General features: G+C 54.9%; 1 protein-coding gene across 2 annotated transcripts in view; it reads right to left on the bottom strand.

Moving 5' to 3' along the window:
* BCAP31 (B cell receptor associated protein 31) overlaps window positions 1-26,804 on the bottom strand; it is a 28,901-nt gene that overhangs the window by 1,199 nt on the left and 898 nt on the right. For both annotated transcript variants that reach the window (XM_004780666.3, XM_013050109.2), the window contains exons 2-7: window positions 26,462-26,597; window positions 24,599-24,699; window positions 19,185-19,332; window positions 2,076-2,211; window positions 1,147-1,270; window positions 305-405 (exon numbers count right to left, since the gene is read on the bottom strand). In XM_004780666.3, coding sequence (XP_004780723.1) covers window positions 305-405; window positions 1,147-1,270; window positions 2,076-2,211; window positions 19,185-19,332; window positions 24,599-24,699; window positions 26,462-26,553 — 702 coding nt within the window. In that variant the 5' untranslated portion in view covers window positions 26,554-26,597. The remainder of the gene's footprint in view (window positions 1-304; window positions 406-1,146; window positions 1,271-2,075; window positions 2,212-19,184; window positions 19,333-24,598; window positions 24,700-26,461; window positions 26,598-26,804) is intronic.

Below are 26,804 nucleotides of genomic sequence, written 5' to 3'. Positions count from 1 at the left end.
ACTTTAGCAAGTGGCTGCCATCTGCCAAGCCACACCCACCTGCCCGAGAAAGGGCTCTAGCTGTTGGGCCCAAACTGGCACTGCTCGGCAGGCTCTTCTCTAGACCCAGAGTCAGCAACAAAGGAGGAAGGGGGAGCGGGAAAGAAAGCAGCCAGCCTGCTCCTGGGGCTTCTCGAAGGTTCTGCTGAGGCAGGCTAGTTGGGGATGGGCCCGCTCTGGGCCTGTGCGGATGTGTGGGTACGGGGGTACAGGGGTGCGGGGACTTTGATTCTGTCCAACAGAGCAGACTACTCGTGCGGCTGACCTGTAATTTCGCGTGCTCCTCCAACAGGCGGTCGTACTCCTTGGTCAGGCCCTCAGACTGCTTCCGCATGGCCAGAGCCTCGTTTTCAGCCTTCTCTAATTCTGGGGGTGATGCAGATGAAGAGGAAAAGGAAACAGAAAGACGGGGTTAGGGAGAAAAAAAAACCCAGCTGCCGGAGACACCAGATACAGGTCTGAATGTGTCCCCTCTAAGACCGTCGAGAGAGCATCCCCCCAGAAAGCTCCCCTGCCAGCTACCGTGAGGGCCCCCGAAGTGGGGGAGGCGGGAAAATACCAAGGACACCCTGGCCCATTGGACCGAGGGACTCCCAAGTGACCTTAGGTGCAGGAGACTTCGGGGAGGCTGAGAGCATGGGACAGTGTGAGAAGGCTAAGGTGAGAGAAGACAGCATGGAGCAGACTCACCCTCAAAGTCGAGAGCAAAAAGCAAGTTGGGGGGGTGCTTCAGGAAGGGAGATGGGGTCACAGCAGGTTCTTCGGGAACACTACAAGCAGTTCTAGGATAGTGTCCCGAATTCTTTCTGTCCCCGCCCCAAACACCTTGGTGACGCTGCCACCTGCAGAGAGCACCGCTCCCCCAGGCCTGGTGCCGGCCGAGATGCTCTGGGGTTAGTCTCAGAGCAGCTGGGGCCCCCTGGGCCCCGAGACAGACACTGCACCATTGAGCCCAGCAGCTGTGCGAGCCGAGGGCTGTTTGCTGCCACCCAGCTCCTGAGCCCAAGGGCGAGTTTGTTACTCATACTCTGGCACAAGTGGGGCGGCCACCACTGCGGGAGCGTCCAGACTTTCAGGGGCTGGGGGACAGCTGAAGTCAGTGCTCACTTTGCTTGTTGATGTCCAGCTCGTCCTTCAGCTTCTTCAGATCAGCCTTCAGGCTCCTGTTCTCTTCTTCCACCTTCTTCTCGGCATCCCTACCGTCCAACTTCACCCCGCCAACAGCAGCTTCCTAGGCAGAACGCCAAGGGCACGGGTTACTTGGGAGGGAGGGAGGGAGGGAGGCGGGCAAACAGGTGATCCAACTCTTGTCTTCCCCAAGTGCAATTCCTCAAGCAGCTTCGGGCACTTGACCCTTGGGGAATGTCAGCACAGATGGGCTCCCAGGCCACGTGCCCTGCCTCTTTCTCAGCAGCACTGCGGGACTTACCGGTCCAGCCAATGACTCAATCTGCTCTCTTCTGGAGATTTCTGCCAGTCACCCCCAACTGACCAATGACCTCCATTCCTCTCCCCAGACTCCACAGCTCACTCTGGCCAGGAGACCGAAAGTCATCCCTGCCCGTGCAACTCTATCCCGTCCATGAATGAATCCGGTCCGTCCGCCCACCTTCTTCCCAGTTCAGCTCACACCTCACCTCCTCACACAAGCCTTCCGAAACTGGCCACCTCCCGTCCCTACTGTCTCCAGCTGATACAAGCCTTAGGAGACCACAGGCCTTATCTTGCACTCTTCTGTGCTAACCAGCCCATGGCTCACAGCACAGGGCTCTGCTCACTGGAGAGTCAGCTCTGTCAAGCAAGAGTCTGGCCCAGATGTAGCAACAGAGACAAGGGAGCACCAATGGTACCCCCTTCCCTGTCGAGTCCCCGGATCGCTCCCCTACAGACTCCCAAGAACCACCCCTTCACCTTCTACCCAACCCCTGAGCTTGGCCAACAGCCATAGCGTCACGCACTCCCAGCCCAACAGGCCAACAGTGGCCCTGAGGCCCACAGGGAACGTCACACAGCCGAGGCCCACAGGCAGAACTCACCTTCTTCAGCTGGTCATTCTCTTCCATGTACTTCTTGGCCGCCTCACTAGCGCTCTCTGCCTGCTTTTTAAAGGCTTCGTTGGACGCCAGCAGCGTGGCCTGCTGCGAGATGAGAGTCACCAGGCGTCTAAGCAGGCTACAATGGGAAAAGGAGGAAAACTGAGCAGCAGGAAGCGGGGAACGGCTGGCAGGAACTTCTCTGGATCGCTCCTTTCTCAACCCTGCCTCTAGCCTAGACCTGTCCTCTTAGATTGCCAGGGCAGCCAAGCAAGATGCCACCAGCCTGGGTCTGGCAACAGAAGGGAAAAGGCGGAGCCTGAGAGCTGTCCTCCTGCCACCAGAATGACTAGTTCTGGCCCAAAACAGCAGCCCAAAGCTCTGGAGCTGTCCTTCAGTCCCAAAGGCACAGGAAGCAACACACTGACGAGACACCCCAGACCAGGCCTAGCTATAGCCAGAGGACCCCAAACCTAGTCCTTTCCAGCTGAGGGCCTGCACCCAGATGTTTCAAAGAAGCCACAGCACCATCTTCCTAGCTGCGACATCAGGCTTGCCCTGGTAAAGAGGAGCAGCTAGCATCTGGGGACACTTCCGATCTCTGGGCCCAATCCTCACGCCTAGCTGATAGGGGAGGCACGACTGCTGCCCACGTCAGAGAGGGGAAACTGGCTAAGGCAAGTGGTAGAGGTCAAGAGCCAAAAACGGCCAAGGCAAATCCCCACTGCGGTCTGTATGAACCCAGGATCCAAGCCTGCAACCACCACCCGTTCTCCACTTGGAGGGAAGCGCTCCTAAGCGCAACGAGAAACAGAAAAAAGGACTCTTCTCTCCCCGCCCCCTCCCTAAACACGGTCTACAGGCAGCTGTTAGACAACACCGCCATGGTGAGCTCTTCCAACACTGGGGGAGCAGAAAAGGAAGAACCAGGGCCCAGGCGTACATCTCAGGTGCAGACCAGTCACGAGGGGCAAGCAGGTGGCAGCCAGGGGTAGGGGGGCACCTGCTGCTCCATTCCGACAGCCAGCCCTGTCCTTGAGCTGTTGCCAGGTAGGAAGACAGGGTAACGGACAAAGGTACAGCTCAAACAGTGAAAACTGGGGTGGGGGAGGAGGGCGGGCACTTTCCCTACACACCTGAGACAGAGGCTCAGGCTGGCCACAGATGAGGAAGGCACCCCCTGGGGAGCAGGGAAAGACGCTGCTTCGTGCTGAGTGTCTGCAGAGCAAAGTGCTTGCTCAGAGGAGACAAAGCAGCCTTGGATGCCTGCTCCCAGGCCAGTCTTCCCAAGGTCTGCCAGCTTTCCCAGAGTTCTTGTGGACACCTGCCTCTGAGACGGCCCGAGGGCACGGGGCAAGAAACATGGTGTGCACTGCCCCCCACCCCGCCCACCATGTGGACCCTGGCGGAGTCCCTGTGAGGAACAAGTCCCTGGGGGGGAGGGGTAGAGGAGGCAGGCACACAGGGGCCCTCAGATGCCCATCACGCTTCCTGGTTTGCTTGCGGAGAGGATCCAGAGCCCCTGACAGTATGGGGAAAGCCAGGCTGCTGGTTCCTGGCAGGAAGGGAGAGTTTCCAATGACATGTGCTCTCTAAAATTAGCAGCCAGACCTCGTGGCCCAGGGCTCAGGTTTCCCTGTCTCAGCCCCTGACTATACACCAGCCTGCCCCACATTGGGCTGGAGCCCTGGAAGTGAAAGGAGCTCCCACGCACCCCAGGAGCCAGAGAGAAGCAACACACCTGCCTTAGGTCAGCAGGGCAGAAGTCACTGGAGGGACCCAGGAAGAAAGGCAAGTCTGACTAAGCCCCAACTTCCCAAACCTCCACGCTCTGAGTGCTCAAGTGCTTGGGCAGCCCGGCATAGATCCCTGTAATGTGGAAGAGGCTCCTCCTCCCAGATGGTGACAGGCTGGGGGGAGGGCACGTGTGCCACCTGCTGGACCCAGCAGGCAAAGATGGGGCAAGTAAGCCCAAGAGTGACCCCAGCACAACAGGGCCAGCCGGCTGGCTGGCGTGAGCAGGACCGCAGCAGAGCTGGAAGCCACCACAGCTGTCCCCCTGGTTACCCAGGGAGGCGATGGTGACAGCACTGCCCCCAAGCCAGCCCATCCCCAGCTATGGAGCGCCAGGGCTGCCACCACGAGCCCAGGCAGACGCACGGACACTAGCACCAGAGCTGTGCGGGGAGCCTCCCAGAACCGCAGCCCACTCTGGCGCCCTGGCCCGGGCTCACAGCCCAAACTCACCATCTCTCCCGCAGTATGGGACAGGAGCCAGCACCGCAGCCAGCACCCCCCACCCACCCCAGCCCCGAGTCCACACCTTCTGCCTTCCTGTTAGACCTACTCCTCCAATCTTTCCCTGGGCAACTCTGGCAATCCTTCCCCCCAGGAAACTTGTTCTCAAGGAGCTCTCCCTCCTGCTGGCCCGTCCTGCCTCCCTCCAGCTGGCATCCAAGCTAGGGCCTGCCCGGCTAAGTCACTAGCAGGACCACTGCTGGCCTAACATCCCACTCCAAGGAGGGCTCTGGAATCCTCGGGGCGCACACTCGGCAGCACCTGGCACAGCCGACAGGCCACCCTCCTCGCGTGACTCCCCGCCCAACTCAAGCCACCCTCACCGCCCGCCCATCTCATCACCAACAGGGCCAGACCCTCACATCTACTGCCTACTCAAGGCTGGCCCCTGGGGGTCCCCAAGCCCAGTCCAGCTCAGCCTGTCGGTGGACGGACCGTCCCCGCACCGCACTGTGCTGAAGGCACTCCGCGTGCACACCCCCTTGCCCCCCTTCCTCCTGCCCCCAGCCCCCACCCAGTTCTGTCCACGTCACCACCACACAGACCATCTCCCGGGCGGGTCATCCCCACTGCCAATGGGGATGGCCTCAGTACTTGTCTTCTAGCTGGGTAACAGCTCCCAGGAACCTCCTCCTGACCCCTGACCACACATCTTCGCGATCCACATTCTGAAAGCAAACCAGAGCGACCTTCTTCTGAGACAGTCTGACCACATCACCCCTCAGCTTCAACCCTCCGGTGCTGGTCCCGCCTCAGCCTCACCAGCCATGCAACGCTCTGCTCCAGCAACACCGGACGGCTGGCCTCTCTTGGAACACACTGGGCTCTCGCTCACCGGGTCTCCGTGTCACCCGCACTCTGGTCTGCGGTAGTTTCTCCTCTTCTAGTGACTCAGATCCAGTTCAATCAACACCTTCCCCAAAAACCCTTTCCTGACCCTCCCGGGTCCCCCCTTTCTTGGTTCTCCCATAGCACCTTGCCACACCCCCACGTGGCCAGCTGCGCTGCACTCACTCCGTGCTCCCCCTTACCACCTCTCTCCAAGCTGTCACTTGTTCCCTGGGGCCCTGACTCTCCCCGAGGACACGGGCAGCAACAGGGTGACAGGAAACAGCAGCAGAGAAGGGCCACGTAAGACCGTGCTGACGAGTAAGTCAGGCTTGTGACCGCAGTGGCAGCCAAGAGGCAGGGGGAATCACTCACCACCAAAGCCAGGGGCCCGGGGCCAAGCCCAGAGCAGTGAGCCCAGGAGCCGGGCTTCTGGAGCTGCCCCTCACATACGGAGCCCCGAGTTCTTACACCTGCCTCCCAGATGTCAGCCTGGAGAAAAGGCTAAAGTACTGCCTTTCTTCTGTCCTCCATCACACACTCTGCTCTACCGCCCGAGTACTACTATGCAGGTACTGTTTCCAGCCATCCATTTCTGGACAACAGAGGAGAACCCGGGAGCCATAGCGGTTTCCCAAAGGCAGCAGGCTGACAGAGAGGCCCAGGATCTGGGTCCAGTGATAATGGGAAAAGTCAACGCGCGAACCTTAAGATCTAGATGTGTCCTTGGCAGACAAAGGTCATCCCCAAATACGGGAATTCAACTCAGCTTTCTTGTGAGATGTTCTTGGACACTGAGCGGAGCTCTCGTGCTTTTGCAGAAGGCTGGGTAAACATCAGAAGGAAGGAGAAACAGACTGTCTATGTGGACACTAAAGAAACAGTGCCAACCACAGCAAGTGGGGGAGACGGTTCCTGTGTGCTTTGCAGCAATTCCATCTCCCTCCTGCAGGCAAGTGGGGGGCAGACAATGGCTTAATAGGATGTGGGGCAAAAGCAAGGGGAGGGTTCTCCCAAGCGCCGACCTCGATTTCCTCTGGTTCTGGCAAGCTCTCACCCAACACTGTTGCCCATCCTGCCCACTCAGCATTTGCCAGGCACCTCTTGGGTACCATGCCCTCAGGTGAGTGGGGTCACTGAGTCAGGAGGACCCCACACAGGGAAAAGCAGGCCGGCAAGTCCCCTTTAACCCACTGCCCTGCAAGCTAGTGCCACAGTGCCACCTGCTGACTCTCCAGGCTGGCCGTGCCCTGCGCCAGACAACAGGTGTGCAGGGCTGCTGGCGGCTTCTGGGTGAGCCCCGCCCACCTGTCCAAGAGAAAACATGGCGGACGCGGAGAAGGCCGCCCTGACAAGGACCCAAAAGCCAGCTGATGCGCCAGGAAAGGCTTTGGGCAAAGTGGAATGATAATAACGGAAGAAGCGACCCCAGGAAGCACACACCCTTCGAGAGTCTGCAATCACAGGAAGAGTTTTACACAGGAAGATCCAGGGCAAGTCTCCAGAAAGGGCTGCCCTGAGTACAGCCCCCCCGCCCCAACACACACGGCCTGGCCCTCCTCTTAGCATAAAATAGGGAAGTGGGGGACTAGGGTCAGGGTAAATGCCAAGGCCCCAGCAGCTACAGGTAATGGCCAGACGTGCGCGCCCACCCTGAAGCCAGTGAGGGTAGCCAGAGGGGACCCGAGCAGAAGCACGCAGCCACCCGTCCCCTAGCACTAAAGAGAACCAGGGCACAGGAGCGGGCCATGTTTCCCAGGCTTTGTCTTGTTGCCTTCCTGAAACCAGCAGAGAGATCTTGTGTAATTTTGGGGACAGAGCGCAACAGAACGAGGGCAGACAAGCCAGACTCAAATATGCGGGTGGCCTGGTGACCGGAGCAGCTGAGGGAGCGGGAGAAAGGAGCCATCAGGCCTGGGTGTGCCCAGCATGGTAGTAACTTGAGTCCAAAGGAAACAAGGCAGTGCCTCTGGCAGGCCACGTGCCATGCTCAGAGCCTGGGCAACATGCCGGACCAGGGTATCAAAGTAAAGGATGAAAGGGGGCTTCAGCCACGGTCTGTCTGATGTGGAGGCCACCAGCCACATGTGTCCTTTTCAGTCTAAATGAATTAAAATTACATTAAATGGCAGGCCCAGCTCCTCAGCGACACCAGCGTGCTCCTTCGCAGGCTGGGAGCCCCAGAGGTCCCTTTCCACCTAGAACCCTGCTCCCCACTCCCCCACACTCGGCCTCAGAAAGGGGCCCTCCTGGAACGTCAGGCTTTCAGCGACCTTGGAGTCAGGAAGAAGGAATCTCTGCTTGCTTGGCACCCCTGCCCCAAAGGAGGAGGTCCTTCACCATCTGCTTCTAGAGCATGACGAAGACAGTTCTTCTGTCCAAATCAAACAGCTGAACCACCCATACTCTAGAAGTCCGCGCTTGCTCTGACGCACATCCGATGGTCCTTCCTGAACGGTGTGTAAAGAACTACCCCCACCCTGCTCTGGGGCCATCCCGTCATCAGAGCCCCTCGCAGCCCAGTACCCACAGGACCCCGGGGGCTGCGACCAATGCAGTGAGCGGACCTGGGGCAAAAACGACTTCCATAAGGAACTGACCCAGTGCCTAGATCTGCAGCGCTGCTCTAGCCCGACTCTTAGAAACTAACGACAACAGCCAACAGAGCCACAGATGGGGCGAAAAACCCAGTGGACCGGAAAGCCAAACCCACACCTGACCTCCACCCACATCGCTCTACCTTCCAACAGGCCTGAGCATCAGGAGTTTAAAAAGCCCCTAGGAGGGGCGCCTGGGTGGCTCAGTGAGTTAAAGCTTCTGCCTTCGGCTCGGGTCATGATCCCAGAGTCCTGGGATCCAGCCCCGCATCGGGGCTCAGCGGGGAGCCTGCTTCCTTTCCTCTCTCTCTGTCTACTTGAGATCTCTGTCAAATAAATAAATAAAATCTTTTAAAAAATAAATTTAAAAAATAAAAAATAAAAAGCCCTTAGGTACCTTATCTCGATACCAATTTAAACAAACTATAAAACCCAAAACCTACACGGTAATCAGGGAACGCGAGTAGTCACAAGTTTATGTTCCTAAGTTGTTACCGGAGGGCGCCTGGGTGGCCCAATGATTGAGCATCTGCCTTCAGCTCGGGTCCTGATCCCAGAACTGGGATCAAGCCCCGCACTGGGCTCCTTGTTCACCAGGGAGCCTGCTTCTTCCTTTCCCACTCGCCCGGCTTAAGTCCCCTCTCTCACTATATTTCTGTGAAATAAATAAATATACCCTTTTAAAAAACCCTAACCTGTTACTGTAAAGTTCTTAAAGATCAGATGTTACTTATGATGTTTTTAAAAGTCCCTCTCTTTTCAAAGAGATAAACCGAAATTTCCTGTTGCCTGTAAACATGACATCTGGGATTGGCTTCACAGTAATCCACAACCTGGGCGCCTGGGTGGCTCAGTCAGTTAATCGGCCGCCTCGGTTTCAGCTCAGATCATGATCGCGGGGCCCTGGGACCGGCTCGCGCGGGGCTCTGCTCAGTGTGGAGTCTGCTTGAGAGTCTCTCCCTCCCTCTGTCCCCACCGCACCGGGCTTGGGCGCTCACGCGTGCTCTCTCTCTTGTACGTACATACATACATAAAATCTTAAAAAGAAAAAAACCCCATCCAGGAGACCGTGGAGGTGAGGAGATAAAATGAAAGTGGCCAGTGGACTCCCACTGCCGAAGCTACGTCACGTGGGAGGAGCTGTCCTTCGGTCACGCTATTCCATCAACAAAGCCAGCAGCAGCCCCAGGTGATTCCAGGGCTTGGCCAGTGCTGCGAGCCCCCAAGCACCATCTAACTGGGTGTCCTGAGGCTGCGCATCTCCCAACCCTGTGTCCCCGCCGCACGGCCTATCCCACTCTCCTCCACCACCCGCGTGCCTGGCCCAGAGCACAAGACCCCTGAGGGCCAAACCTGGGCCTTCTCTTTGACTTCCTGCCTGAGCTTGGCCCAGCCTACCACATAGTGCGGAAAAGCCCAGAAAACTCTTATCGCTACTCGGAGTGATACTGAGAACGGCTACCACTTACTAAACACTCCCTACGTGCCGGAAATGACGTGGAGAACATCCCCTGAATCGCCTCAATCCTCACACCAAAAACACCAGGCAAGCATCCCCGCCCACACTCTACAGATCCAGGGAAAGGTACAGGGAAGTTAAGTGACTTTCCTGAGGTTACCAAACTGCCAATAGCAGACCCAGGACCCAAACCCAGACCCAATTCCAAATCCCACTATGGTCACGTCAGCTTGCCTCCGTGGGTCATTACGGGGGAGACAGGGAAGCGGCCAGGGTCAGGGCATGACAACAGAGCCCAGGCTGGCGGCTGGCCCCTGCCTGGCACGCACACACGCACGCGCACGCAACCCTCCCCCCCCCCCCCCCGGTGAGGACACAGGCACCAGCCATCTGCAGAGGTGGACAGCAGGGATGACCCAAAGGCAAAGCAGAACCCCCTGCTTGCCTCAGAGGATCTGGATGAATTCTACCCTGTGGGTTAGGAGGGACTCAATCACCCGCAAACAGACAACCCAGCCCCCAGGTCACTGGCCGTGAAGGAAAGGAACTTGGCAGAGCGGCTCAAGAGCAGCCCCATCTGACTGCCGGGACAGACCGCAGTGACAGCACCCAGCCCAGAGGGACAGGCAGAAAAGCAGCCACCCCTGTGGATCAAATCTGGGTTACTAATACACACAGAGGGGTGGACCTTCCTGGGTCTGGACGGTGAGCACTATCTTGAGCTTGACTGACATTTTTAGCAAAAGTAGAGAAAACATTGTGGCCCTCTGAACATTCGAGACAGCATGGGAGGAGCTGCCATGTGGCCACACTCCCAGCAAGGACGACAGCCAGCTGCCAGACTCCAAGCAGGACGCAGAAACCAAGGAAACGGGGGCGTAACAGTAATCTACTGGCCGGAGCCCACAGCTGCCCGAATCTGCACTCGGCAGCAGCCTGTCCCAAGCCCTGTCCCAGACCACAGTCCCCCAGTGTGCACCTGCTGGGGGTTCAGACACTGTTTCTTCCCAACACCCCTGGGATCCCTACGGCGGGAGCACGGGAGACCTGCAGAGCTGGGCTTCCATGATGGGCTTCTATGATGCCCAGCACGACAGTCTGCCAAGTACAAGCCGGACGCAGGCCTGACGCTGTCTCCATCTGCCTACATCCCCCTATTTGGTCTCCAAGGTTTAGGCAGCCCTCAGTGTGCCCAGAACCCTGGCAAAGAGCTCATCGGCCTACAGGGGAGAAGGCCAGGTTCCCATGCCGTACCTCACAGGCTGCCTGGGGCCTCGGAGGACAGCCCTCTGGGCTGGTTAACAGCACAGCATGGGCCTCATGGAGCAAAATCAGGAGAGAAACCGCAGGGAAGCAGGAAGAGATGAAGTTAGCTGGGCCACTAGGGGAGGGGAACGGGTTTCTAGGCAGAGGCCAGAGAAATACTTGGGGAAGGGAACCCACATGGCCAGTTCGTGACATGGGGAGACTGCAGCAGAGACAACAGAGGCCCGCAGGGAGGGATCACATCCCGAAGGACCTGGGTATCAAGCCTTCGTGTCAACGGTGCTAGGAAAGCACTGGAAGCAGGGGTAACACCATCAGTTTTCCCTGTCAAGAAGGTCACTTGTCTGAGGCGAGGGGGGACAGGCTGGGGGAGCCAAGACGGGATCAGGAAGCCCAGCTGGGACAATGGCAGCCCCACCATGGCAGTGATCCCAAGGACGAGGAGGAAGGCAGGCTCAGGAGGTCAGAGCCAAGGCTGGCAACCACGACAGTTTCAGTTTTGTAAGGTGCAAAGAGTTCTGGAGCTTGGGTGTACAAAAGAACCACCTGGACACTGAAAAATGCTTCAGATGGTTAATTTGATGTTATGCGTAATTTTTTAAAAAGATTTTTATTTATTTATTTGACAGATAGACAGAGCTCACAAGTAGGCAGAGAGGCAGGCAGGGAGAGAGGAGGAAGCAGGCTCCCCGCTGAGCAGAGAGCCCGATGTGGGGCTCGATCCCAGGACCCTGAGATCATGACCTGAGCTGAAGGCAGAGGCTTAACCCACTGAGCCACCCAGGCGCCCCTGTTATGCGTAATTTTACCGTGATTTAAAAAAACCCACAGGGGAAGATCACATGGTACAAGGAAGAAGGATAAAGCACTCCCAGGCCTCTGGGTTGGGAGAGCAGTTCTCAAAACTCGGTGGCCCGGCCTAAAGAGAAAGAAACACAAGGACCCAGGAAGGGAACAAACTGTCCACACCAGGGCTGCCACGCCTACAGACAGGACAAAAGCCCAGACCCTGCTCCCACCCCCTGAAGCCAACCAGCAGAGGGAAGCGCAGGCTCATCTTAGGCCGCCAGGCCTTCTTCAAGCCCAAGGCAACCTTCTCCAACTGGGGGGACCTGCTCAACTACACCCCACCCAGCACACTCCTGACACAGGCCCCACCATGACCCGGTACTACCACCAGCCGCTCTTCCTCTGTGGTCCCCTCATCCGCTCACCTGCTGTGTCTAGGTCTCTACCCCAGTCTCACCTCTCCTGACACGCTTCCTTTCCCCTCTAACTCAAGGGAAGCGGAGCTGCCAGCCCCATCCTTCCACAAAGCTGCCCACGGCCTGCCGTCCCGCTGACCAGCCGCCCTCCGGTGAGCTCTGCGGGCTCCCGTCCCTCCTATGCACAGTCCTTCCAGCACTGCCACTCCACAAATGCCCCGAGCAGAACCACAGTACCGCAGCCTTGGAACCCTGGCGTTCCCGCTGGCAGCACCCCTCTGCCCTGCTCCTTGCCCCCCTGCTACCATGCCCTGGTTCAGGCCACCAGCAGCTCTCCCTCCAGCAAGCTCCGACTCGCCTCCCTCCGTCGGGGCTCTCCTGCTCCACCCCAGCCTCTGGCCACTGCCAAGCATCACACGCAACTCCCAGCCAGGCGCAGCGCCCCCGGAACAAGTCAGCGCTCCGCTGCATGGAGGTCAGGCTGAACTCAGGAACCAGCACTTGAAGTGCTCCACCCCAGCTCTCCCCTCTCCTGGCCCAGCCACCCTGCCCCGACGGCCCCTCCCCACACTCAGCCAGAAGCTCCCGGTCCTCAGGGACCGTGCCAGTGCCCGCCGGTGCCATGTGTACCGGAGTGACAAAGGCAGATGCGTCAGACAGGATCGGGAGGCCCAAAGCACCAGGCCCAGCCACCGTGCACACAAAATGGCAAATGAGGGAGGTTCTCCACTGTTTATGACCAGAAAAACGGGAGGACAGGCTCGGTGTTCACGAGTGGGCGGCTGGCTGGACACACAGGAATGCCGGAGGGGCAGACTGGTTGTCCCAGAAGGACAATCGAAGTAAACTCAAAGAAAATGCAAGTTCCCACCTGGGAGCTACTGCTTAACCCTGTCTGCTTTGTTTTGTTTAAGTAGGCTCCATGCCCAGCGTGGAGCCCAGTGGGGGCTTTGAACTCACGACCCTGAGATCAAGATCTGAGCTGAGATCAAGAGTCAGATGCTTAACCGACTGAGCCGCCCAGGCGCCCCCGACCTTGTTTCTAAGAAGCAAGCAGACCATAGGGAAAGAACCCAGGCATGGAGCTTTCATCACTCTAAGTTTGATTTCTCGGCTCTGCCAAGATGCAGCTCTGGGGACTCGGGAGGGGTTTCTGAGCTTCTCTGAACCCCCATTTCTTCTTTGCAAACTACTACAAAAATTATTTTGTGCCTAACATATGGAACACCTAACAAGCGGTAGCTGTTATTAAATGTAGAAAGCTCTAGAAAGACACGCAGCAAAGGTACAGGTCAGCAGCGTTAGGATAGCAATAACATTTCAAAGAACTTAACTTTCTCATTCACTTCAAGCCTTATTTTCCTCCAAAGACTGTTACCCGATGACCACCTTCAGGTGTATGAAAACGGACAGAGTCATCTAAAAGATTAGTCATGGGACTCACGTAACCAAGATCGACGATGAGGACACGCAGAAGAGTAGATTCGAGCTTACAGACAGCACAGGAGCCTTTCTCCCAAAAGCCAGGCAGTAACTACTCAGGGAACACAAGAGCCCGCTCTCTGGTCTACAGTCGAAGGCGGCCTGAAAACCAACCACCGCGCACTGCAGCTCCCACCGACGCGGACCAGCTGCTGCGTGAGCCTGGGCACGGCCACTCCATCTCTCTTCAGCTGCCCTCCTCCATTCACAAGGCCCTCCAGAGCTACGCAGGTTATTCAAGTTCTTACTGGCTTTGAACAGAACTAAAACTACCAAACAAACCACACAAACGGCTCACGCGCAGAGGTGAGGCCACAGGGCTGCAGCCCCAGAGCTAAGCCCTTACCAGGTGAGAACACTTAATGCCAGAGGGGAGGAGCCTACCCAAAGCCACGCCCGGACGTGGTGGAGCCAGCCGCCCCCCAAACCCCTGGTCTCTGCTATCACCCCAACACGGGGCAGTGAGGGCTACTCGTGTGCACGTCTCCTCCATCTCCGCCGACGACTGTCGCCTTTCTGCGGCAACAACCCATACTGAGTGGTACTCACATGTCCCTCGAGCTAAGACTACAAGTGGGACCCCACAGAGCAGCTATCAGAACATCAGCAAGCCTGAGCCAGAATAGACAGACAGACATCTCTCACATGCGGATAACAAGAGTCATTGGCTCAGGGGTGCCTGGCTGGCTCTGTCGGTAGAGCACGTGACTTTTGATCTTGGCGTTGTGAGTTCAAGCCCCACGATGGGGATAGAGATCATTTCAATAAATAAACAAACTTTAAAAAACAAAAGCGAGAGGTGCCTGGGTGGCTCAGTGGGTTAAGCCTCTGCCTTTGGCTCAGGTCATGATCCCAGGGTCCTGGGATCAAGTCCCGCATCAGGCCAGGGAGTCTGCCTCCCCGCCCACCGCTTCTCTGCCTACTTGTGATCTCTCTCTCTCTCTCTGTCAAATAAATAAATAAATAAAATCTTTAAAAAAAAAAAAAAAGCGAGGGACGCCTGGGTGGCTCTATCGGTTAAGCAGCTGCCTTCGGCTCGGGTCATGATCCCAAGGTCCTGCTGGGATGGAGTCCCGCACGGGCTCCTTTCTCAGCGGGGAGCCTGCTTCTCTCTCTCCCTCTGCCTGCCTACTGTGTGCCTACTTGTGTGCACACATGCTCTCCTCTCTGTCAAATAAATAAATAAAATCTTTAAAAGGAAAAAAAAAAAGCAAGTGGCTCATTTGTTTCAAAGTTCAAAGAAGGACATCTGGCTGGCTCAGTCAGTAGAGCGTGTGACTCCTGATTTTGGGATTGTGAGTTTGAGCCCCACGCTGGGTGTAGAGACTACTTAAGAAACAACAAAAATTTTTTTAAAAAGTTCAGACAGTCCCAAAAGCAAAGACACGTAGAACAAAAGAAGGAAGGAGGCCTCCACACAGGGCAGGGAGTATTCACTGACAGGTGAGAGAAGACATTCTTCAAAGAGAGAATGTGCTTCCAACATTCCAGGGCAGACACAATTCCTGAACCAAGGAGGTAAATGAGAGTGAGACAGTGCTCCCAGCGTCTGACGTGCACCTGACTCTACTCCATCCACACCTAGCTAGGAATCCTGTGCTGGGCAGCAAGAGCCCGCAACACGCCTGAACTGCCACAACTGTCACCCTCGGCCGGCCTCCAGGGCAGCTCGCAGGGGGCAGGCGGCAGAGCAGCACCCTCCGAGCACAACCAGGCAGGGGGCTCCCCTGCAGCCTGCTCGCCAGGGCACCAGGGGATGGTCTGCAGGACCGTGTTTCCAATAAGCCTCCAGCTCATCAGAGCAGCGGGCTCCCAGGGACCAGGACTCCACTGATCCATTCCTAATAACGAGAAAGAGTTAAGAGACAAAAAGGAACAGAATGCCTCAGAGTACTGAGGTGGGAAAGCAGTTTTTAATAGTAAAAATTTAAAGCCAGCTCACATATCTGAGAACAGGGCACCAGTTAAACACACAATGGTCCCCTCACATGACAGACTACATGACCATTAAAAACAAGAGTGGTTTGGGCACTAGGGTTGGCTCAGTTGGTTGAGCGACTGCCTTCGGCTCAGGCCATGATCCCAGAGTTCTGGCTCCCTGCTCCATGGGGAGTCTGCTTCTCCCTCTGCCATCCCCTCTCATGCTCTCTCTCTGTCTCTCTCTGACTCTGTCTCTCTCTCTCGCTCTCAAATAAATAAATAAATAATCTTAACAAAAACAAAAACAAAAACAAAAAACGAGCAGTCTGCATGAGTCATGGAAAAATCACCAAGACACATCATTCTCTAAAGAGGGCAAGTCAAAGCAGAGCAAAAAAACACCCCACGGCACTTGTGAAAGAAAAGTTACACGTTACTTAAGACAGGTCTGGAAGAGTTCGGAAACATCCCAGTATTACCCATCTCTGGGGATGAGACAAAGCACTTCCTCTTGTGCCCAACACTCCTGCATTATTTGAAGTTTAGGGGCCTTTCTTTATTTTACAATGAGCAGGAATAACTTTGTAATCAGAGCAACAAAAATTACAGTTCTGTTTTTATTTGAACTATTTCCTGCAAGTCACGTACAGGCTGCGTAGCCATCCAGTCTGGACAAGAACTTTCCACGGCTAACGTTGTGCAAAAAGAGAAGTTGCTCAAGAACCACAGCCACCATGTAAGATCTGAGCCCTGGAGTAGAGAGGAGTATGTATTTCTGGAAAATTCCAGAAACGATTCAACAGATCATTTGCAGGGCAACTGGTGAATCCACACTGACCCCTGGGGTCACCGTTTCCTTTCCTAAGAAATTGCACGAGACTAGCCTCACACGTTTTTGGATCAGCTACTGGACAGGGACACAGGAGGGCGCGGCAAAGCATCTGGCTACAACAGAGGGAGAGCTGTGGCTACTGAAGCAAGCAGGGCCCAAAAGCTACTCCACCCACTTATCGTGTCTGACTCATGTGAAACGAAATTCAACCCAGTGCTATGTGCTTGTGAAAGGCACAGGTCACAGCAAAGCGGGGAGGCAGCCAGCAGGGCAAAGGACGGAGTGCGGCCGCAAGAACAGACTAGAAAGGCGCGCCCAAATTTCACTCCCTTCTAATTTTCACGCGTCCTTTGGGAACAGCATGGCGTCTGAACAAGGAAACCACCAACTGCTCTGCACCCTCACGGTGACAGAGTTACCCGACTCTGCATTTGCCGAAACACTCCTAGAACTGGACACGACTGTACCGTCACCGTTAGCAACTCACCCGCGGGAATGAGGCTGGAACACCCGGGTGCACAGTGTCACAGAAGCAGGCCTAAGTCGAGCACGCGCTCCCTGGCACGCCCGGCTACCCAGCACATCTGCCCCGGAGGCATCCTTCTGGGAGAGACCAGGAAAGCAGAAGAGGCAGGAGAATGACTTCACAGACACAAGTGCAGAAGGCGCACAGCTTTGCCCACCACAGCCGCCTTGGACTCACGATCTGCTGTCCCCCGGCGTCTCCCCAGAGGCAGGGTCCCTGCGGCAGCCCTCCAGGTGGCGCGCCACGGACACAGAGTTCGAAAGGGCGAGCTGCGCCCTCCTGGCAGCCCAGCCTCCATGCTGGGCGCCACAAGCTGCTCCACTACCACGGATGCCGCTAGGGTACAGGAAGCCACAACCACACGACAGTCCCAGTCCCTGGCGGGTCCGTCTCTGCGGCCCTCTGTGACCCTACAGGCTCACGTGCACAGGCAGCCCCGCTCCAAAGGTGAGTCCCACGAGAGCAGGCCCCCACGATGAGCCCGCGGCAGCCGCACACCCCCCACAGGAGCTAACCCGCCCGCCTCTGACTCCTCCTCGGGACCGTCTTTCCCTGTGGCCGCTGCCTAGGCCAGGCCACAGGTGTCCTCAGCAGAGGAGCATGGGCAGGGGAGCATGGGCATGTTCCCGGCAGGCGCCCACGGGAACAGGGACCCCACCCGCGCACCCGGCGCCAGGCCGGCAGCCTGCCCTCGCCTCAGCAGCCGCTTCTGCAGAGCCGGCGGCAGCCGCATGCCCGCCGCACAGACGGAAGCCGGCCTGGGACGGACAGAGCTCGTTCTCCCGGACTCCGCCGCCGCCGAGCCCTCTCTCTTCTCTGAAGCCACACAAGCTATTTGCACTCGCTCGTTCGAGGGGAGGCACAGCACCCCAGAGGCGGTGCTCCTGCTTGAGAACCCCTTTCCTGTCCTGTCCCCAGAGGCCCCAGAGACCTGTCTGGTGCGATAGGAAACAGGCGGGGACAGACACTACACTCAGCCGAGAGGCCGAGAAGTGGTCCAGGGTATTCTTCCCAGAACACGGACGGAGATCAGAGTCAGAGCCTCCTCCCACGCTCCAGAAGATGGCCAGAGCCCCTGGCCACGATGCGACTGGAAGCTACACCGCCTCCCTGGGGTTCCCGTTCTCTCACCCCAGGGCTTTCTCCACCCTTGACTTCCTGGCCCTTTCCCTACCTCACGGAAACGCATCAGGGAAACTCCCTCTTCTCCAGGCTCTTACCGTGTTCCACGACGCAGAGCCTGCAGCAGGCCGCTGCCTTCCTGACGCGGCTTTCCTCACGGGCTCCGTGCACTCCCCTGCAGTCCCCAGTTTCCCTCCTACCTTTCAGATAAAACATAAGCTTGCCGGAAAGTCCCCTCCCAATGCACCCCCAAGCCTCTACAGGCTTTCTTGTTTCTAAAGATGAGAGCAAGCGAACACGCATGCACACACGCATGCACACACAAAGAGACAGAAGGAGAGGGAGAACCCGAAGCAGATTCTGTAATGAGCTTGGAGCCCAATGATCCCACAATCCCGAGATCACGACCTGAGCTGAAACCAAGAGTTGGACATCCAACTAACGGCCCCACGCAGGTGCCCCTCTGCAGGCTCTGTGAACACAGCGAGTTCTTCCTGCTCCCTGGGTTCAGCTGCAGTTGGGACTCAGTCCTCGGCGTGTGCCTCCCTTTCAGTCTCAGACCACAAAATCACACCGCATTCTGGAGCTTCCCGAAACCCTCCAACTCCAGGGCACCCAGCCTCCCGGCCTTCTCACTGCCTGCCTCTCCAGTTTTTTGTTTTTTTTTTTTTTTGCCTCTCCAGTTTAAAGCCAGCTCGCTTGTGGACCCCGTCGGTGACCCAACAGCCCCCCCACCCCGGGAAAGCTTTGCCCTTTGCAGCTCCAGCTCTGCTACACTCCGGCATGGACTGGGAGTGGTCAAGGTCACCTGAACAGCTCATCTTTCCTTTGAAAACCTGAAACCCAGGGAGGCAGACATTCTAATGCCTAGTGAAGAAAGACATTCTAGTGACTAGAGGCAGAAGAGCCCAGCTAGAAAATTCACATGCCACCCTGCCAACCTCTGAGAGCCCTTGGCCTGAGCACGACGCTCACTGCTAGCCCATCGGCACACTCAACGGCAGCCAGGCCCCACGGACGACAAGCCCCACGAGCAGAAGCAGCAAAGTGGCCTCCGGACTCAAACGGGCTTTGTTACCACTTCAGTCTCCACCAACTATCCATCCCCTTGCCCCAGATGGAGGCACTCAGTCTTACCAAAAAACCCACCAGAGACAGGCTGCTCCCGCAACAGGTCTACACTGTGGACAGACACGCCCTCAGCCCCTCTGTGCCACTGCTTCTGCCCACTCTTCTCCGGTCAGGTCCCTAGGCCCGAAAGGCCCCTGTTCAGCTGATCCCTTTAAGCCGGCCCCCAGAGACGCTCTCCCGGAGCGCACGGCCTCACCACTCACTCCAGCCTCCACCCAGAGAGCAAGCCAGGCACGCGCCTGCCCCTGAAGAGCAGGCGGCAGTTTCGGCGGAGCCGGGACCCAAGTCTTCCAGCGCCCCAGTCACCTGGCTGCCGCTCACAGCACTGGCCCTGGAGGCCGGGAGCCAGGTCAGAGGCCTCCGCGCACATCGCGGCCTCCAATTCAAGGCCACGGACAGCGAGAGTCAAAAGCACTGGGGAGCCGGGGGGCGCCGCCCTCACTCACAAGGACAGCAGCAAGGAGAAGCCGGCAATGTAGAGGTTCCGCTGGGCGCGGAAAAGCTTCATGTGGAAGTGCTCCACGGCGCCGGGGTTGTTCTGCAGGTTCACCTTCTCCGTCACGTCGTCGTACTTCTGGATCTCGCGCACGGCGTCTGCAGCGGGAGACACGCGGGCGTTAGCTCCGGCGCCGCCCCGACACCGCGCCTGTCCGCGGCAGGCAGCCAGCCTGGGTGAAGCTGACTGCGCTTCCCTCAGGTCTGTCACCCCAGGTGTCTCCCCTGCTCCACACGCCTTGGGGGGGGGACGCCTAGTCAGGAGCTCTGCCCTAAGACCTGCTCTCCTCTGGCTTTTTTCATGTCCCTCCCCGGCCCCTTCTATCCCGACCACAAACTCGCTACCCGAGTCTGCGGTGCTGCTGGCAGGGGCCCGCAGGGCCCCCGGTGTCCGCTGTGCACCCCCAGCCAGGCTGGCGCCGAGGCGGCATGAGCGGCCCAGCAGCCGAGACGCCAAGGCAGCCTTCTCAAGACAAGCTTTTCCATTTCTAAGCTTCGTAATGGGTTTCACTATTTAAACTGCCTCATCGAGGCGCCTGGGTGGCTCAATGGGTTAAGCGTCTGCCTTCGGCTGAGGTGATGGTCTCAGGGTCCTGGGATCGAGTCCCGCATCAGGCTCTTTGCTCAGCAGGGAGCCTGCATCCCCATCTCTCTCTGCCTGCCCCTCTTACTTGTGATCTCTCTGTCAAATAAAATCTTTAGAAAAACAAAAAACATAAACTGCCTTAGTAAGAATAAAGATCATCAAAATGTCCCCACGACCCAAAGCAGTCTACAGATGCAATGCCACCCCTATCAAAATACCAAGAGCAGTTTTCACAGAGCTGAAACAATCCTCCAGTCTGGACGGAACCACAGAAAACCCCAAACAGAGCAATCATGAAAAACAAAACAGGAGAGATCATAATTACAGATTTCAAATTATATTACAAAACAGTAATAATTAAAACGGTATGGTACTAGCATAAAATCAAGCACAAAGATCAACGGAATAGAACAGAAAATCCAGAAACAAACCCACAATTACACAGCCACATAACCTTCGACAAAGCAGAAAAGAATATCCGATGGGAGGGACGCCTGAGTGGCTCAGTTGTTTAAGCAGCTGCCTTTGGCTCAGGTCATGATCCCAGCGTTCTGGGATCGAGTCCCACATCGGGCTCCTTGCTCAGCGGGGAGCCTGCTTCTCCCTCTGCCTCTGCCTGCCACTCTGTCTGCCTGTGTTCACTCTCTCCCCCCTCTCTGATAAATAAATAAAATCTTTAAAAAACAAACAAACAAACAAAAAAAGAATATCCAATGGGAAAAAGACCGTCTCTTCAACAAATGGTGTGGGGAGAACTGGACAGCTGCACGCAGCAGAATGCAACTGGGCCACCTCCTTATACCACGCACAAAAATAAACTCAAAATGGATGAAAGACCTCAACGTGAGACCTGAATCCATCAAAATCCTTGAAGAGAGAGCACAGGCAGTAATTTCTCTGACATCGGCAGTAGCAACATTTTTCTAGATTTGTGTCCTGAGGCGAGGGCACCAAACTACTAGGAGTGCATCAAAATACAAAGCTTCTGCAATGAGAGAAGCAATCAACAAAGCTAAAAGGCAACCTTCAGAACAGGGAAAAGATTAACAAAAATCAAAGACAAGGCCAAAGAACAGCCTTATTCGGATTATAAAACAAATGCATGATCATCAAAAATTCAAATACACTGGAAATATCTAAAGAGCATAAGCACCTATGACATAAGCACCTCCAGCAAGCGCGGGACACTCAGTCTCTTACCTAAGGCGGCCACTTTGAGCCCTATTACCCCATTTTCTCCGTAATACGCACCCTAAGCTGAAACTGCCCTAATTACAGGTTTACTGCCCATCCTCCCTGAATCAGACTACAAACCACAAGAGAAGGAATCTCCTCTGTCATGTCCCGGGCGCAGCACAGCTCCGGGCGCATGGGCTGTGCAGGTAAGTGCCTCGCAAGCAGCCTCTGCCCCCAAGAGGCACCAGTAAGGCACAGCTCTCTGGTTTACACATATGTTTACATCTGTCTGTCTACAGTGTGCAAACGCAACCATCTACTGCTTTCCGCAGCCCCCCCTCACCCAAGACATCTTTTTACGTCAGTACATAAAGATCTACCTAGAAAGGTCTCTTAAGAGACCCCGATGAGCGAGGAGCAAGGTGCCACTACACAGACATTGTCTGGTTAATTCTTAGTTTGAGACTGCTTGGTTTTTAAGCTGACCTCACATCATAAAAAAATCTGCCTCCCGTTCCTGGCGTCCTCGTGTTAATCCGTATCATGAAGCAAGCATCTCCACTACTCTTAGAAGTCTAAACCAGGCCAACAGGCCTACTTGTTATGAACGAAGTATTCCGGCCCCCCAACCCCCAAGATTCCTATACTGATAACCTAACCCCCAGTGCAATGGTTATTATGAGGTGGGGACTTTGGGAGGGTTAGGTCATGAAAGCAAGGCCCTCATGAATGGGGTTTGTACCCTTATAAAAGACCCCACAGAGCTCTCTCATCCCTTTCCCTATGTGAGGACAAAGCAAGAAAGCTTTATGAACAATGAACAGGGCCCTCCCCAAACACCAAATCTGCCAGCATCTTGATCTTGGACTTCTAGCCTCCAGAAATGTGAAAAATGAATGTCTGTTGTTAAAGCAACAGTCTATGATATTTTTGTTAGAGCAGCGCAGTATAAGACCTAAAATTTAAAACAGTCATGCCTTTGGACGCATCAATCTCACCTCTATGAACTTATCCCACATAAAATATTTGCGTAAATGTACAATAATACCGCTATGCCTATAAAGAAAATGGAATTACAGCAAAACCACGTGTTACAACGTCACACATTTTTTAAAAGATTTTATTTATTTGGGGGGGCACGCATGCATGCACACGAGTGGGGAGACAGGTGGAATAAAAGGAGAAGCAGACTCCCCGCTGAACTCGGAGCACAACAGGGGCTCAAACCCAAGACCCTGAGATCATGACCTGAGCTGAAGGAGGTGCCCCAGGATACCACCCAACGTTTAAAAAGGATGAGACTTCTGTAAACAGAAAACATACAATCCAAAATAGTGTGTACTATACTCTGAATCCAATCCCAAACTGGAAATAGTATTTTAGTAAAAATGTCTGCATAGAAAAGTGCCCGTGGACACATACAATGAAGTATCAAGGACGGTTTTAGCAAGGACATGGGATTTGGGGGGACATTAACTTTCTGGGGTAAATTTCTGAATTTTTAAAAACGTGTTATTTTTGTAATTAAAAAAAAAAAAAAAACATGTCTGGAGCGCCTGGAAGGTGCAGTTAAGCGCCCAGTTCTTAAGTTTGAGCTCAGGTCATGATCTCAGGGTTGTAAGATCGAGCCCCACATCGGGCTCCAAGCTCAGTGCAGTTAGCTTTAGACTCGCTCTCTCTCTCTTCCCTCCCCCCTCCACCAAGCTCAATGCTTGCTCTCACTAAAGTAAACAAATCTATAAAAAATAAAATAAAAACATGTTTTTCTACACACTCACATCTGCATCCAGGAACCCCACCACCCTAAGGACCACCTTGGCCAATGGCGGGGGGCACACTGGGGACTAGGGGTGTTAGGCCGCACTAGCCCAAGTCACACAACACAGTGCTGCCCTCTGGATCTCCCACCTTTGGACCAGGACCCAGACCCTGGATGCTCAAGCCCACCCTCCCAGCACCCCTTCAGACCTGCCCCAGACTCCTCCCAGTAAAGGCTGGGGGCAAGCCAGGGCTGCAGCTCTAGCTACACCCACCACGTTTTACCTGGATCTCCTGCTAGCTCACATTTATGTCAGAAGAAGTCTCAACAGACCTCTCTAGATTATGCTTCTTACTGTCATGGTAGGAAGCAGCCAGTCATCAAAGCCGGTGTCTCTCTAGAACTTCAAGAGCTTCCCTGACCTCAAAAAGAAGAATGGCACCTTTGCCAACTCCTGGGTTCTGCAGAGGACCTCCGTGGCCCATCGGCTATGCTAGGAAATGGGGGCTGTACAGAGGGGCAAAGCTCATGGGGGCTATACAGAGGAGCAAGGCCCTGAGGCAGCACCCCGGCACAGCCCCTCCCCACCCCAATTTTTGCTCCTACCCTACACCCAAAAACAAAAGCACACATACTCCATCCCAAAACTCTAAAGCCTAGTTTTTTAAGGCCCAAAGGATGACACATACATTCCCTATGCCCTCCTCGCTCAGGGACTGCTCAGAGAAGGAACCCTAATTGGAAGGAGCTATTTCCTGGGGCCCTGCCAAGTAGTTCAAGAACAGCACAGCACACATACGTGAGCAGCTGGTACCCACCCTACACAGCTGGGAAAGGGTAGGCTGCTCCTGGCCTGTTCAGAGAAGTCCTGCTTGAACATATCCCATCAGGTGCCAAGACATGAAGAAGGAAAAACGCCTAATGCTGCAGCTAGCGGTTGGTGCCTTGCACATTCCTCCTGAACTATATAGCCTCCTCGCCCCCGCCCCCACGCAATGGCACATTTCCGCGGGAGACTCAGGCAGAAAGGAGCACTCCGCTCCTAAGCAGGCATTGACACCGCAGAGACAGGACGACAGCCTGCAGCAGAACCAGCCACTACTTTGGAGTCCACACTGAGGGACACAGACCACTTAGCACGGCAGATGTTCAACAGCCACAGGAAAGCTGCACTGCTTCCCCTGGTCTCCAATCACACCACCACCACATCACAAAATGCTTGCCTTCCATCTTAATGCCATGAGGGCCCAGGCACAAATCTATGACCATACCCTGCGACCAGCTTATCTTTCAAGCTTGGCTGGTGTGCACCTCCACCTAGTGTTTATAGAACGTCACAGCCAGAAGGACCCAGAAAGACCTGGAGACTGACCCAATCCAGAGAGCTCTGGGATATGCTGCCAGGCCTCTTGGTCCCCCTATGCTACAGGACACAGCAGCTTCCTACTCAGCCCCGCTCCCTAATCATTTGGTCGCTCAGTCCCTTATGCACAGACTGCTCACGTGACTGAATAGCAGTACTGCTTCAACTGAGATCAACATGGACCCATCTTCTCTTGGTTTCAGTTCTAGAATGTGAGAAGCCAGCCCAGGAAAGGGAAGTGGTCATCACAGGGTGCATAAGGTCTGCTGGTCAAAGTAAAGGCCTGGGCCAGCAGCCAGCAGTACTCTGCTCGGGGATGAGGGACCCTCTTCCCAGGAAGACAAAGACACTGAAGGGGTCTGTCTCTGAGAAGTCCAATTCGTAGGTTACACGTGGAACACGGCACAGGGCTTTGCAGCAGAGGCCATGCTGTGGCAAAGGGTCTGGGGCACATAGCTGCCCTCAGCCCTGGTTCACTCACCAATGACCAGCAGCACAAGGATGACAATGAGGACTACAAAGAAGGTGTTGCCGTAAGTAACTACCAACTCCACCAGGCGGGACTTGAAAATCTTCTGCCATCTGTGAAGAAAACAAAAAAGCTGAAGAAACAAATATCTACTTCGGACCCAGGGCCCCAAGAACACAAAGCCAGTCTTGCACTCCTCTGCAACGGCTATCCTGAACAGACTCAGGGGCAAGTGCCTGCGGTTCTCCAATTTACATCGGTTCAAGAGTGCGGGGGAAAAATGCTTGTTTGTGCACAGAAATGCCTATAACACAGACAGACAGACACACACACCCCAAAACCTTACACTCTTAAAAACCTTATAGTTTCTGGGGAGGGAAACACAAATGCTCCTTCATGTTACCATTCAAGGATACTTCTCACACAGAGTCCTACAGCTTCAGGGGCAGGGAGACGGAAAGCTTCCCACTGCATTCCTCGACATAATGTTCAAAATGCTTGCCACATACACATGATTTCTTCCAACGGTTTCTCCACATGACACATGTGGGTTCATCTAGACCCCCACCGCCCTGGATTATTATGAAGCAAACCCAAGACTTTCCCTCATTTCCTTCCATAAATACTTCAGGATGTAACTGTCAGTAAAGAGCCTTTGGAAATGGTTAACACCATCACAATGGTATCAGCAGACCTCAAGAAAATGAAAGAGAATCCGTCATTACTGGAGCCAGAGTTCCAAAGTCCAACTGTTGCAATTTTTCTTTAAACACCTGGTTTGTGTGAATTAGAACCGTCAAGAGTTCTGACTGTGCATTTAGTTGAGAAGCAGCCTCAATCTCTCCTCGCCCTCTCCTGTCTTCTTGCCGAATCTACTTTTTGCAGAAACCAGGTTTTGTCCTACAAAGCTGCCCAGATTGCAGCTCTGAAAGGGCCTCTTCCTCTACATTTCCTCTAAACTGTGTAAGGCTTGAAGAGGTTCAGATCTGGCTTTTGGCAAGTGTACTTCTTAGATAATTACATGTACTTCCTATTTTATCTTATCAGAGATTTATATTTTTATTTTAAAAAGTTTTTAAAACGGGGACACCTGGGTGGCTCAGTTGGTTGAGCCAGTGCCTTCGGCTCAGGTCATGATCCTAAGGTCCTGGGATTGAGTTCCGCATTGGGCTCCTTGCTCGGCAGGGAGCCTGCTTTTCTCGATGCCTCTGTCTGCTTCTCTGCCTGCTTGTGTGTACTTTCTCTATCTCTGGCAAATAAATAAAAATCTTTATTAAAAAATTTTTAAAAAGTTTTTAAAACGATTGACAAAGGTTCAGCCTTATTTATAATTTTCTAATTAAAATCAGAATGTGTCCACATTTTAGGTGTAATTAAAAGTTGATTTCCAATTAACTTTGAACAGATTCTCTGTTCATTAAAAGGAACATGGCTTCACCAGTCACAGGCTGAATAATGCTCATGAGGCCACTATGCAATGCCAGTGGGACTGGCTGGGAGGAGAGAAGTCACCAGTCCAGCTACAACATAACCCCATGGTGCAAGCCTTCCAGACACCAGACTGCCACCCCCTGAACCCTAGGGCGGAGGGCAGCATTCCCAGAAAAATAACTAGAGATAAGTCTTCTCCCTCTTGGAGCATCCTGGAGGCCAGAAGGCAGCATGCACGGGAAAGAAATTAAAAAAGATATGACAAAGCAAAACTGTGTGGAAGGTTGATAATAATAAACACAACCCCTGCCACCTCAAGCCCAGACAGGTTCTGCCAGTTTCCACCTGGCCCCAATTCCAGGGTCTTACCAACCCTGCATGCAGAAGTTACCGGGCTCGGCAACAGTCACCATTCTGCTTGCCTGCTTGCTCCACAGGCCCTACCTTTTGGGAGAAATGAAGGGAATACAGAGAAGCAGCACAGCAAAGACCTCCGCATAGAGGAAGGTGGCGACTGCAGTCCACTGCAGACTCATCGTGTTGCTAGAAGGTTTCCAACAGTGAGATGCGAGCTTGTTTCCTGACACGACACAAAAGGGACAGAAGCTGTTGTAAGAGCCGGGCAGCCACCTTTTACCCTCTACCCCAGCACGCTACTCCAGTCTTTTCGAGCCAGTGGCTGCAGCCGTGCTCAGCTCAGCGGGGAGACTCGGCCAACCGTGCTCAAAGGCCTGACAAACTCCCATTTGCCAGCACGGAGTTACTCGCTGCCCTCCGGAAGGGGCAT

Source organism: Mustela putorius, unplaced genomic scaffold (assembly GCF_011764305.1).
Source record: "Mustela putorius furo isolate JIRA1106 unplaced genomic scaffold, ASM1176430v1.1 tig00003899_pilon_pilon_pilon, whole genome shotgun sequence".
Classification (NCBI taxonomy): domain Eukaryota; kingdom Metazoa; phylum Chordata; class Mammalia; order Carnivora; family Mustelidae; genus Mustela; species Mustela putorius.
The sequence above is the reverse complement of the archived record's forward strand: the minus strand, read 5'-3'. Positions and strand labels throughout refer to the sequence as shown.